Source organism: Hylobates moloch, unplaced genomic scaffold (genome assembly GCF_009828535.3).
Source record: "Hylobates moloch isolate HMO894 unplaced genomic scaffold, HMol_V3 SCAFFOLD_1, whole genome shotgun sequence".
In the NCBI taxonomy this organism is placed as follows: Eukaryota; Metazoa; Chordata; class Mammalia; order Primates; family Hylobatidae; genus Hylobates; species Hylobates moloch.
This window is the reverse complement of record NW_026652276.1, coordinates 73967243-73980254: the sequence shown is the minus strand read 5'-3', so window position 1 is coordinate 73980254 and position 13012 is coordinate 73967243. Positions and strand designations below refer to the sequence as shown.

The window sequence follows — 13012 nt, the reverse complement described above, 5'->3', positions numbered from 1 at the left end:
TCTAGTTCTGAAATAAGACTTGAACTTGTGTGCATCATTTCCATTGGATTGATTTAAAAATAAAATATTGTCTTATCTGGAATTATGAAGCGTTTACATGAATCCTAGCTAAATCTTTGGCGTATTAAAACCCAAGAGCTTCTCTTACTCCATGACAGTAAGTTGTTCTTTCTGTTTCTTTCCAATACTTATGTGGCTCGATAAGCTTTTTTTTTTTTTTTTTTTTTTTTTTTACAAAATTTTTGTTTCTTGATAATTTTTTTTTTTTTTTTTTTTTTTTTGTAAAGCATTTACTATCTGCTGGGTTCTGTATTTGCTGCTAGATGAAGAAACAGGATCTCTTCCCTTGATACATAAATGGCAATATCTCTTTATTTTATCATCATCCTTAGGATGAACAAACAATCCTTCATTTCCTTATCCATAAAACAAGGCAATAACCTTAAAAACCTGATAAAGTTGTTATTTAATATAGGGATTAAATAAAATGATTCATATAAAGTACCTACAATATTGCCAAACACATAGAGCTCAAGAAAACTAATTAATTTTGATCAATTCAATTAGTATTAAGGGCTGCCAAAATGAATTGAATTCACCTACCTAATCAAATAATACCATTCTAAACTTGCTTAATACTCTTAGGTGTACATTAGTACCATGTCTTTTATCTGGGCTTTGTTTCTATTAAATCCCCAAACGTTTGAAGTTATAATTATTTGGCAGATTTGATATGATGATTTTTGTTGGAATAGTTAAAGCTCATAGTTTTATTTTCTTCTTCTTTTCCTTCTTTAAAGAAAAGCTTCTTGTTGAGAACATGATTTTCTGGCTTTCTGACTTTTAAAGTGGCATGTAATTTGAAACCGTGGTTCCTTACTTGTCTAAACAGTAGGGTGAGGTCCTTGTGGTAGAACTGGGTGGTTTCTATCTTAGGCCAAGAGGACAGCTCTCACTGCCAGCTCTACCTGCCTGTCTCTAGCACTGACCAGCTTCCTCAGCCTCGATTTCTTGAAACTTAACTGAGTCAAAATAGTACCTTCAATTTAAAATGGGGCCATTAGAATTGTTCAAAACGCATAGAGCACTGGTGCCTTATGTATTAGTCCGTTTTCACACTGCTATAAAGATACTACTGGAGACTAGGTAATTTATAAAGAAAGGAGGTTTAATTGACTTACCATTTCTCATGGCTGCAGAGGCCTTAGGAAACTTACAATCATGGCAGAAGGCAAGGGGAAGCAAGGCAGGTATGTCTTACATGGTGGCAGGGGAGAGTAAGAGTGAGAAAGTGGCACTATCAGCTTCCGTGAGAACTCACTCAACTATCAGGAAACTGCCCCCATGATCCAGTTGTCTCCCACCAGGTCCCTCCCTTAACATGTGGGGATTATATTCTGAGATGAGATTTGGGTGGGGACACAGAGCCAAACCATATCACCTTGTAAGCACATAATAAACGTTAGCTATTATACTAATGATAGCACTATAGTAGCACTGTGATTGCCTCTGAAGCAAAGAAGGGCCTTCTCTGTGTGGACTTCCTTGTTGAACAAGTTTTTATTCTTTTCCTAAGAATTTTATGAGAATTTATAACAATCCATTTCTCTCTGGCTTGTGCTGTCAGGTGGGGCTGCCATGCTTCTTCTCACCCCTTGGCCTTTGCTCAAGTTCTGCCCACCTGCCCCAACCTAGGATGCCCTTCCCCTACTGTGACAAATACCTGCTTCTCCATTAAGACTCAGTTCACCTTCGTTTAGGAAACCGTGGATATTTACTAGGTGACGACTCTTTGTCAGGAACGGTACTTAGTGTCTAGTGAAGTTGCCTTAGAGAGGAGCACAGAGTGTTCATTTGTGGTAACAGGAGGGGAGTCCAGGCAGGGACATAGGGAGGTGGAGTCAGGTAAGTCTCTCCTGGTTGTCTCCATCATCCCAGTGAAATAGGAGACAGGGACATCAGAGGAGAGCAAATCATAAGCTGTGTGGCCTCCCCTGCTCCATGAAGGACGCCTCCTACCCCCGTTCTCTTTTTCCCAAGCAGAGCTGATGGTCCCCTCATTTGTGTGCCCCTTTAATAGTAATGGCAACAGCCCAATGCTCTTACTTAACATTTCTTTTTTATCTGCAGACTGTAAATTCCTTCATGACAAGGAGCCAGTCTTATCCTTTTTTGAGAACCCAGCACCTAGAACTGATTTGCAATGTCTTTGTTTCATTTACTGCCCAAATACATTTTGAGTGCCTACTATATGCCCAGCGGTCTTGTAAGTGCTTGGGATATGGTTTACACTTCACTGGGGGAGGAGACAGTAGACAAATTCTCCCCATTATCTTCCCTTCGATTTCTTTTATATTTGTATTTCTTTCCAGATACAGTCCAATCAAGATTTATACATTAAATTTCTCTTAAATTTTTCTTAACTTTTTTATTTTGAAACAATTTTTTTATTTTGAAAACTTATAGAGAAGTTTGAAGAATAATATAAAGAAATCCTGTATAAACCCACCCAGATTCACCACTGTTAACATGATGCCATACTTGCTCTAATGTTTTTTCTGCTCCTTCTGTGCAAGTGTGCACACACACCTATACACACATACATACATACACATATGTTTTTCATGAACTGTTTGAGTGGAGGCCTCAGATTATACTTTATTTTGAAGATAAACAGAAGCTTCTGAGAGATTGGTTGTGTGGTATGAGAGAAAGTGAGAATTCAAGAATGACGCTTGGGTTTTAGCTTAGGCAGTTAGACAGAAGGAGTTGCCCTTTAGTGGGTTGAGGAAGCGTGAGGGAGGAGCAAACCTGGGGAGAAGTCCAGGATTTTGATTTTGGTCATGTGAATCTGGAGGTATCTATTAGATATCTATGCGGAGGAGTGCTGTAGGCAGCCGGATAAGTGACTCCGCAGTTCAGGGAGGAGGTGTGGACTTGGCAGTTGTTGGTGAATAGATAGCATTTAGCCCCGAGACAGTGCGAGATCTCAAAGAGAGTGAGGGTAAGTAGAGAAAACATCTGAGGATGGAGGCTTGAGACAGCCCCGTGTGAGAGGTTTTGGAATTGAGGAGGAGCTGATAAAGGAGGCTGTGAAGGAGATGGGTGAGTGAGGAGGCCAAGAGAAGAAGACATTCATCGTCGGCTGTGTCACGACTCACGGTCCATGTAGCAACATGCAAGTCATTCGGTGTCTGCCAAGAGCAGTTTGGGTGGAAGGTCTTAAGACAAAATGGAGGAGAGAAGTTGGAATGTGGGAACTCTCGAGAGATTTGTTATAAAAGAGAGGTCCAGAAAAAGATAATAGTCATTAGAGGAGGAATTTGGGGTTAAGGATTTTTTTTTTTTTTTTTGAGACGGAGTCTTGCTCTGTCGCCCAGGCTGGAGTGCAGTGGCGCAATCTCGGCTCACTGCAAGCTCCGCCTCCCGGGTTCATGCCATTCTCCTGCCTCAGCCTCTCCGAGTAGCTGGGACTACAGGCGCCCGCCACCACGCCCGGCTAATTTTTTTGTATTTTTAGTAGAGACGGGGTTTCACCGTGGTCTCGATCTCCTGACCTTGTGATCCGCCCGCCTCGGCCTCCCAAAGTGCTGGGATTACAAGCGTGAGCCACTGCACCCTGCCAAGGATTTTTTTTTAACAAGGGAAAAATGATGGCTCGTTTGTATACTGATGGGAATGATCCAGCAAAGAGGGAAAAATGGATGATGCCTGAGAGGAGAGAAATGGCAAGAGCCGAACCTTGCCCAGGCAGGAGGCACTGGGGTGTGGAGCACAGTCAGGAGTCGCCTTAGAGAGGGGCCCGAAGCATTCATTTGTGGTAACAGGAGGGAAGTCCAGACAGGGGCATAGGGAGGCAGAGTCAGGTAAGTATCTCCTGGTTGTCTCCATCATCCCAGTGAAATAAGAAACGGGCATCTGAGGAGAGTGAAGAGGGAGGAGGAAGTATTGGCATTTTGAGGAGAGGGGAGAAAGTGTGAAACAATTTTCTGGAGGTGTATTGATAAATTTCTTTGTTTGGCATGTCTATCTGCATGTGGGTGGCAGATAGTGAGGGCGAGGGACACAAGTACATTGTCGTTTCTGGGGAATAAGAGGTGTAGGTGCCAGTAGGGTGCGGTCACTCACAAGTCACTGTGTCCCAGTCCAATAAGCCCAGGAGTGGGGTGGAACCTTCACAGTGTGATGAATCACTATAGGAATGGGAAACTAGGTTGAAAGCAGGGTTGGGAGGTTTGGAGCCCTCGCTCAGATATTTGGTGCAGATTAGCTGCAAGCATTTATCAGACCAGACTGTGGAACTGATTATCAACCAGTAAACATTTATTTTTTATCATTTCCACATTGTTTACAGGAAGAGAGAGGGCAAGTCTCTTATGTCCCTCAGTCAGTCTGTAGCTTTTGAAGATACTGAGGATGTAAAACCAACCTATGGAGCCTACTTTGCATATGACTACCTTGAAGGAAAACGTTACCATGTTCGTAAAGTACTTTTGTGTCTTTTAGTTCATTATCCAGTAAGCTGCTGAGGTAGTAAATTTTTGTCAAATTGGATGATGTTCCATTCTAAACTCCCTTCTCTCCTAAGAAATTCTGTGCCACATACTGAAGATGCTTAAGCTGCCACATGGATTTCTCTTGAGTTTTAGATGATTTGATGCATTAGATGTTTTTATTTAATTTATGCTTTTAATTTCAGGAAACACACCCAGATATGCCTGCAGCCAACCAGACAGTTTTCTAAAGCTGTATAAAAATAAGAGAGAAAGGAGAGAAAAGAAAAAAAGCAGCATGTTTTTATTTCTTTTCTAGTTTTTTCTCTTTATGCTTTGCATATTAGATCCTCATTAGGTGTTTTAGATCCAGATTTCTTGCTTTTAAAAAAAGGTGTTACTTGGAAGACAACCAAATAAGCAAATAAAAAACCATAAGGGGGATGCATTGTAAAATCCTATGGGTGTAAATTTTCTTGGTGCTTAAAAAGTAATCCTCGGCCTCTGATAATTATCTCAAAATTTTTTTCCTAACATTATTAAATGTCTCTGTTTACAAGATATGATTTCATGGCTGAACTCAAATCAGGACATATAAATATAATAAAGCTTTAATCTGAACAGGAACAAAATAACAATTCCTTTGGTTAAATATAATAAAGTTTTAATCTGAACAGGAACAAAATAACAATTCCTTTAATTATTTTTATTATGAAAATTTTTATTGCCCAAAAGAAGAGAGAATAGTATAATGAATTCCCATGTATCCACCATACAGCTTTGACAATGGTACACATTCTGCCATCTTCTTATGATATTAATTCTTAAAGAGAAAGTTGTAAAAATTATTTTAAAGACTTTGGTATAGTGTATATTTCTTGGGAGGAAAAGTGGTGTGATTGTCAAGGAGCCCATGGAGTTGGGGGGCCACTGGAGAGCAGCCCTCACTTTTTTTTTCAGATAAAACATTAATATGGGATATAGGTTCAAGGTAATGTATTTAATATGGATTGGGGCTTTCAAATTAGAGACCTAGAGCTTGCAAAGTTGTTTTTTAAAAAATCCTGTCTCTTAGTTCTCCATGGCCTCAAGTCCACCAGTCACCAAGACTTCTTTTCCAATTCCTTCCTTGCGTGCCATGCTCTAGTAAGAATGAACTGCTCAAAGTTCTCTGTGCATTCCATCCCAGGGACCTCCACACCCCCTTTTCTTCTACGTTTGATTCTTACTCATTTCTTTGAAGTCTAGCTTGGGCACCCTTTCTCCTCCGAGATTTCTACTCATCACCCCAACCCTTGCCTGGCACAGGTATACCCACCTGGAGCTCCCATGAGAGCCCTCCCCCTCTCTGCTGTGCTCTGGATTAAGATCTAATCTGGGAACCCTGGCCTGCAGGGCTCTGCATGGTCCAGATCTGGGCTGTGGACCTGCCTGACTTCATCTCTCCCAGCTCCTCTCACTGCGCTTCAGTGATGTCGAGGTGCTCTCTGCTTGCTGGGCTCGTTCCTGCCTCTTGGCCTTTGCGCTTGCTTTCCCATCATCCTGGAACGTTCTGCTCCGCATTTTCAACTTTCTGCAGCTCCCTAGTGCCCCCCAATCCATAGGCCCCTTGATAATCACAACACCACTTTTCCGCCCAAGAAATATACTCTATGCCAACTTCTGCGCTAATCATTGTCTTAGTTTGACTCACATCCTTGCCGTTTAACAAGTGTTCCCAAACACTATAATTTAGTTTTGCCTATTTAAAAACCTAATACAAGTAGAATGTGCTTAGATGTGTTTCTTATAGATAACGTCTGGTGGGATTTTGTTTTATTCAGTCCGGACACATTTGTTCTTTTTTCCACCAGATCTTATTTCATATGTGCTTAATATAATCATTTTTACATGCTTTTACATCTTCATCTTGTTTTGTGCTTTCTATTTTTGCCTATTTTATGTTCTCTCTCTCCCTTTTCTTGACTTGATTCCATTTTCCCTTTTAGTTTTGAAATTATAGACTCAATTTTTAGTTATTTTGGTGGTTATCCTAGAAATTACAATGGGTGTACCTAAGTTATCAAAATCCATTGTTGACCCCTCTTTTACCCTCCTAGAAAATCCAAGGTGTTTAGAATATTTTATTTCCGTGTTCCCTCTTCTGACTTGTTACTTTTGTCATGCCTTTTATTCTGTATTTTTAATCTTAGAGACATTATTAACCTTAAACAACAGAGACAATTTTTTAAAGATTTGCACACCTATTTACCACTTTTTTTTGTTTTTAATTCATTTTTGTACCCAGATCTTCCATTTGGAATCACTTTAATTTTTGTCTGAAGATCCTTGAGGCCTGCTAGAGATGAAATCTCTTGGTTTTTGTTGTCTGAAAATGAGTTTCTTCCTCATTCTTGAAGGTTTTTTCTCTGAGTATAGAATTCTAGTCTAGCAGTTATTTCCTTTCAGTATATTGATTATATCATCGCAATGTCTTCTTGCTTACATGCTTGCCACAGAGAAGCGATAGTCACTCTGTCATTCCATTGAAGATAATGCCCTTTTTATCCCTGTAGGCTTCAAGATTTTCCCCTTAGTCTTTGTCTTTCTGTATTGCAATTAAAATATATATATATTTCTCTCGAGATTCTCTGGGCCTTCTTAAATCTATGAATCTATGGATTGCTATCTCTTTTTTTTTTTTTTTTTTTTGAGATGGAGTCTCACTCTGCCACCCAGGCTGGAGTGCAGTGGTGCAATCTTGGCTCACTGCAACCTCTGCCTCCCAGGCTCAAGCAGTTCTCCTGCCTCAGCTTCCCAAGTAGCTGGGATTACAGGTGAATGCCACCACACCTGGCTAACTTTTATATTTTTAGTAGAGACAGTGTTTCACCATGTTGGCCATGCTAGTCTTGAACTGCTGACCTGTAGTGATCCACTGGCTTCAGCCTCCCAAAGTGCTGGGATTACAAGCGTGAGCCACCATGCCTGGCCCAATTGCTATCTTTATCAGTTCTGGAAAATTCTCAGTCATTACTTCTTTAAATATTGCTTCTTCTTTACTCTCACTATTTTCTTCTTCTGTAATTACAGTTAAATGTATTTTAGATCCTCTCACTACCCTCATGAGTTCTAACTTCCCTTCCATGTTGTTCATTGTTTCTGTTTCTCTGGCCATATGTTAGATGTCATCTGACATATCTTTCAAATCACTAATTCCCTTTTAACTATTTCTGTTTATTCTCCTCCTAGTTTTTAATTTGGTTAATATATATTTTTATTTATAAAAGTTCTGTTTCATCTTTTAAAAACCTGCTTGTTCGGTTTTCATAGTTTCCTGTTCTTTGCAGATACTTTTTATGTGGTCTTTTATTTTTTTTTATTTTTTATTTTTATTTTTTTTCAATTTGAGAGCAAGTACTGTTTATTAACCAACCAGCTTAGAAAAATAATCATGGTAGACACCTTAGTTCATTCTTCTAATAAGCCTGTTGATCTGGTCCTCCCTGTTGCCAGCATCTCCACCTACTACAAAATGGGTGGTCTTTTTCTTCATTCCACCTCGTGGAGAAGACAATTTGAAGGGCCACAGGAAGTTATTTGCCTCTTTGAACAAATAGTTCAAAGAGGCAACAGTATAGATCTCATGAATCAGATCCTCCATGCAGATGATGCCGTATTTACCAAGAGATCGAGCAATCAAAGCGTTATCTGTCAAAGCAATTCGCTTCTTACTGATTTTGCCATAACCAAGCTTGTAGATTAGTTCATTTACTGACTTCAGATTGGGGTACCCCCATGCAATATATGGCTCTACAATCCTCAGCATGTTAATGGAAGCCTTGTTGAGCTTCACAAAGGTTCCATTGAAGATTTGACGAAGGCGAAGCAGCTGCAACACCTTTCGAACCTTTGGGCTCACGCCATTGATACCTCTGATTCTGTTGACAAACGCCAATTTGGGTTCTGCAGGTACATAGAAGTTGCCAGCTTTTCTTGCCATCCTCGCCATTCGGATTTCAGTTCTGTACATCTGCCTATATTCCTTGTGATAGTGCTTCGCTTTTTCATAGATAAGCTTCCTCCTTGCCTTTCGAAGCATCTTTTGGGCACATTTCTTTCTCAGGCGCTTGATCTTCAGCTCTGCGAAATTCTTTCGCTTTTTCTTAAGGGTTTCTGGCACAGCAGGAACCTCCTTCTTCATCTTTTCTACACCCTCCATGGTTCCAGCCGGAAAAAGAGCGGTCTTTTATTTTTTTACATAGGGGAAGCATAGTTGTTTTACAATCTGTATTTGACAGTTCCAGTATTTGTGGGTGTGTTTCTGATTCTGATTCATGGAACCTGTTTTTCCTTGTATGCTTAATTGTGTACTACTCTTCGTTCTTAGGCAATATTAAGGAGGGAGAATCATGAGGCCTAGGAAAATGATGATTCTCTCAGAGAGTTTATGCTTATGCTCCTGTCCGGCATGGACGATATCCCAGCCTAGGATCACCCCAGACCAAGCACATGACTTACCATGACTCCCAGGCCCACCTGGGCTAACTCCCCATGACTGTAACCACCTTGGTCATGGTCACAGCTGTGGGTCTCTTACCACAACTTCTCATGGTGTTATTTTCCTTTCCCTTTTTCTCTTCTTCTGCTTAGTATCAAGGCAACCATCCCTGAAGTTTCCCAGAATTGGGGGTAGAGGTAGGGTTTATGTATGGCACACACTCATCCTATGGATGTTATATCTTGGGGTCCCAGCTTAATATGCACAGTGTCATCTATAATATCCTCTACATTGGTAGGTGCTGGGCCTAGATTCTTCCCCCTTTCCTCCAGGGGCTGCCAAAACAGAAACCCAGATTAACTTATGGTGGAGATGCCTTTGGGCCAGAAGGAACTGTGGTGTTCTACTTAGGTCTCTGGGTTCCTAGTTTCCCTTAGATTTTTATCCTGAGAGCTTCTTACTATCTTGTCACCTCTGATGCTTTTAAGTATATTTTTTAAGTTGAGAAGTTTAGTTGTTTTAAATAGAGAGCAAGGGGTTTGTCTGACTAGCCTAGCCTGCTGTGTCTGGGAAAGGAAGTATTAATAAGACCTTAAATCATTTAATAACTATCATCTAGTACTGAAAAAAAATGTGTGCTGTGCAAACATAAGGTTTCAAATGTGGTCAGTCAGGATTTTGAAAACTAGAATTTTCATACACCTTTATTTTATGTGATGCATTATTTTAATATTGATGTGAAGTTAAACAAGGTCCGTTTGACCTTGTGTCCAGTGCAATTCCCAAATTTAAATGCAGCAGTTTCCTGAAATTGCATACATACAACAGCTTTAGGTGCCTGGATTCACAGTGAGCTAGTGAAATAGCTGGTGATTTCATAGTGAGCCAATGAAATAGCCATCCTTTCCAAGCACCCACAGTGTACAGTTATGGTATAGAGGGGCCTTGATGGGCATGGCCTTTGAAAGACATGAAAGCTATAGATTAGCCTATATTATTGTCTGGTATGTAGTAGGTAATAACTGACAAACAGACAATTGCCTAACGTGCCAGAAAACAACATAGGCAAGGCTTGCGGTTACAAAATAATGCATAGACAAATGTACATTTAATCAAATTTGGCTGGCTTGAGAGAATGGTGGATATACACAGCACAGACTGATCAATTTGGTAGTGTTAAGCAGAAAATCACTCATAGGACAAGAATCTTGTAAAATTTTGAACTTTAGAAATATGCACTAATGACAGTGTGGTGTAGGAATAGATAGTGATGGGGAGGGCGTCAAGACAGGTACAAATAAGTAGTGTGTGTTGATTGACGGGCATGTCCTTTTGGCAAAGAGAGACTCCACCAAGAAAGTGATTGGGAAATGAGCTAAGAAAAGTGTGAGAGAAGAAAACACTTTAGTTCTGACATTCAAGAAACAGCCCCACTCTGATTTGGATAGGGGCAAAGCCTAACTGCAGATCATTTTTTAGCCAACTACAGAATCTTTTTAGCTTTCCTTGCTTCTTTTTCATTTGCTTTCTCTTTCGAATTTGAGGAGTAGATTGCAGTTTAACCACATGCTATGAGCTGAGGCCTCTTGGGTGGCCTCCCTGGGTCTTAGACCAAACCAGTCATTAGGCTTTTAGAGAATAATTTAAAAATGCCATCCCTTAATATTGTCAGGGTTGTTTGAACTATGAGAAGAAGATAATGAGCATGAAGCAGGACCTTTAGAGGACTAGGTTGTCTGGAGTTTGTAGTTAGTTGAAAGGCTATAGGGTCCATTTATTCCTGTAATTTTATTTGCCTTCCTGCTCTGATGTATCATTATTTGTCATCCATGGATATGGAATTCATTCTATCATTCAATAAAATGAATGCTGGCTCTGTGCTGGCTGCTTTTCAAGGCCTTGTGAATATTCTCTGTTTGGTGATTATTGCAATGGCCTTTTGCCATCATGACCTGGCCTTTTGCCATCATCACAGCATCTGACATGTACTGAATACTTAGAATGTACCAAGATCACTTCCTTAGTCATCTTATTTAATCCTTCCAACACTCTCATTGGGCAGATGGTTTTACCCTAATTTTTAAAAGGTTAATCAGTTTACCCACGATATGTAATGAGAGTCAGGATCTGCGTGTGACTGGCCCTAATGCCTGTGCTTCCTAAGTAATTTCCTAAGTAATCAAAGCTGCTTTTAAGATTAACTTTCTCCAAAGATGCAGGTATTGCTCATTCCTTTTTTATAGCTGAGTCACAGACACAATGAATACTGCCAGTGAGCTGCAGCGAAACTGTATCTTTAAAAGAAAAATGTTTTTTAGGTTTCTCAGCTCCCATGTTTTTGCTGTTTGCGTGATACCCCTCTGTGGAAATTAACAAACCTTCTGCTGTTGGTTTTTCAGTAATATCTATCTACATAGAAAAACTTCACAATGGAATCTGTATGTGTAATATGTGTGAGAAAGACAGACATAATGCTGTCATGATTAATAAGCCATGACCAAACTGTATGTACACATACACACAGCTTCTGTGGGTCTCACTGAGACTAAATTTGGCCACACATTCCCTAATTTATTTTTACACAATTTCCCTGTTTCACTGTAGACCTTTTCCCTAACATCTGTTTATCCTAACGACTCTGTCAAAACAGATAATGGTGGGGCACCAATCACTTGGAGTTTGATAATTCTATTTGAATTAAAATCTATCCACATTCTTCAAGGCATTCTTTCACTGAAATTGAGAGGTGCTTATTGGCAACTTGATATGGAGAATTTGGGGCAAATTCCTTTTTTAACTCTAGACATCAACAAACAAAAATGGCTGCAAGAAATTGTGGGGTTTTTTATTTGATTTTTATTTTATGACACAAAGTAGTTAAGAGCAAGGCTTGGATTAGTTTCCTGTGAAATGGTTGGAGGAAGTAGAAAATATGTAAGTGAATATTATCTCTGGATTTATGGCTGCACTCATTGTCAATTTTTGAGCTCTCATTGAAAGAGATGGCAGAAAGAGTTAGCAGGATTTCATCTCCTGTCTTAAGGATATAACAAAAAGAAATGCTAACTCCATATTTGCTGAGCTATAAGAGGTGGTTGATTCTTCCAGTTGAAGTGGTACTGAGGATGTAAATGGTTTGTGTTCCTTGACCCATGTCAGGAAACACACGACTCACTGATTCTCTGGGGCCCAGCCATTGATAGCAGTGGAGATTCATGCTTACAGGATGCTGAATGAACAGCACCTGCCTGGGCCCAGATAGAACGAGTTTAAGACCAGATTCTCGGTCACTCTCCTTCCTTCACTCATTCATCTAACAGTATTCATCAAGCACATATCATATGCTGGGCAATAGGTGCAGGAGACAGTGATGGACAAGGCATGGTGTCATTCCCCAAGGAGCTCATGTGCTACATTCTTCTGCTATCCTTGTCTCTTCCCTGAAAAGTATGGTCTAATGATTAAATGCTCAGGCTATGAAGTCAGACAGATCTGAACTCTAAAGCCTTCTGCTTACCAGATGTGTGATGTTGGCCAAGCCAATTCTGCCTCAGTAAGACCCCCTTTCTTCATGTACAACATAGGTGGAAGGCAGATCATATAGGGAAAGGTCTTTTCACCATGCCTGTGGTGTGGCAGATGCTCCATGGATGTCACCTAGCACCACTGAAGTTGTCTAATTGTTATGATTACATTCCGACCCTAGGGTTTGAGGAAAAAAGAAAAGTGTTTGAAATAAATGGGAAGAATGTGGATCATGGATATGCCAGAAGGAAGAACCAGAGGCTCATAAAGACAGAGTAGAAGTCCATCAGGAAAATAGCTGGTCCTTCACAAATCTTGGGCCACATGTCTCCCTGTGTGACATCTTTCCCCTTCTGGGCATCATTTCAACCTGATTTCTTTAAGTTCAAATGTTGCACAACTAGGGAGGGAAATGTTGCACAACTAGGGCATTTAGATTCTGCAATATAAGTTATCTTGAGTGCCATCCTTGCTAATGGCAGGTTGAGATACTTTAGTTTTTTGAGACAGGGTC

The 13012-nt window shown here is 40.2% G+C and overlaps 2 protein-coding genes across 3 annotated transcripts in view; one reads left to right on the top strand and one right to left on the bottom strand.

Moving 5' to 3' along the window:
• Positions 1 to 13012, top strand: part of CERS6 (ceramide synthase 6) — a 325638-nt gene that overhangs the window by 122022 nt on the left and 190604 nt on the right. The window lies entirely within an intron of this gene.
• On the bottom strand, positions 7196 to 8739 carry LOC116810706 (large ribosomal subunit protein uL30-like). The gene has a single exon (XM_032755473.2). The coding sequence runs from the start codon at positions 8692 to 8694 to the stop codon at positions 7939 to 7941; it is 756 nt and encodes a 251-aa protein (XP_032611364.1). The 5' UTR covers positions 8695 to 8739; the 3' UTR covers positions 7196 to 7938.

What these genes read in the sequence shown, in the direction of transcription:
- LOC116810706 (XM_032755473.2), bottom strand. Translation starts at nt 8,694, where the DNA reads ATGGAGGGTGTAGAAAAGATGAAGAAGGAGGTTCCTGCTGTGCCAGAA.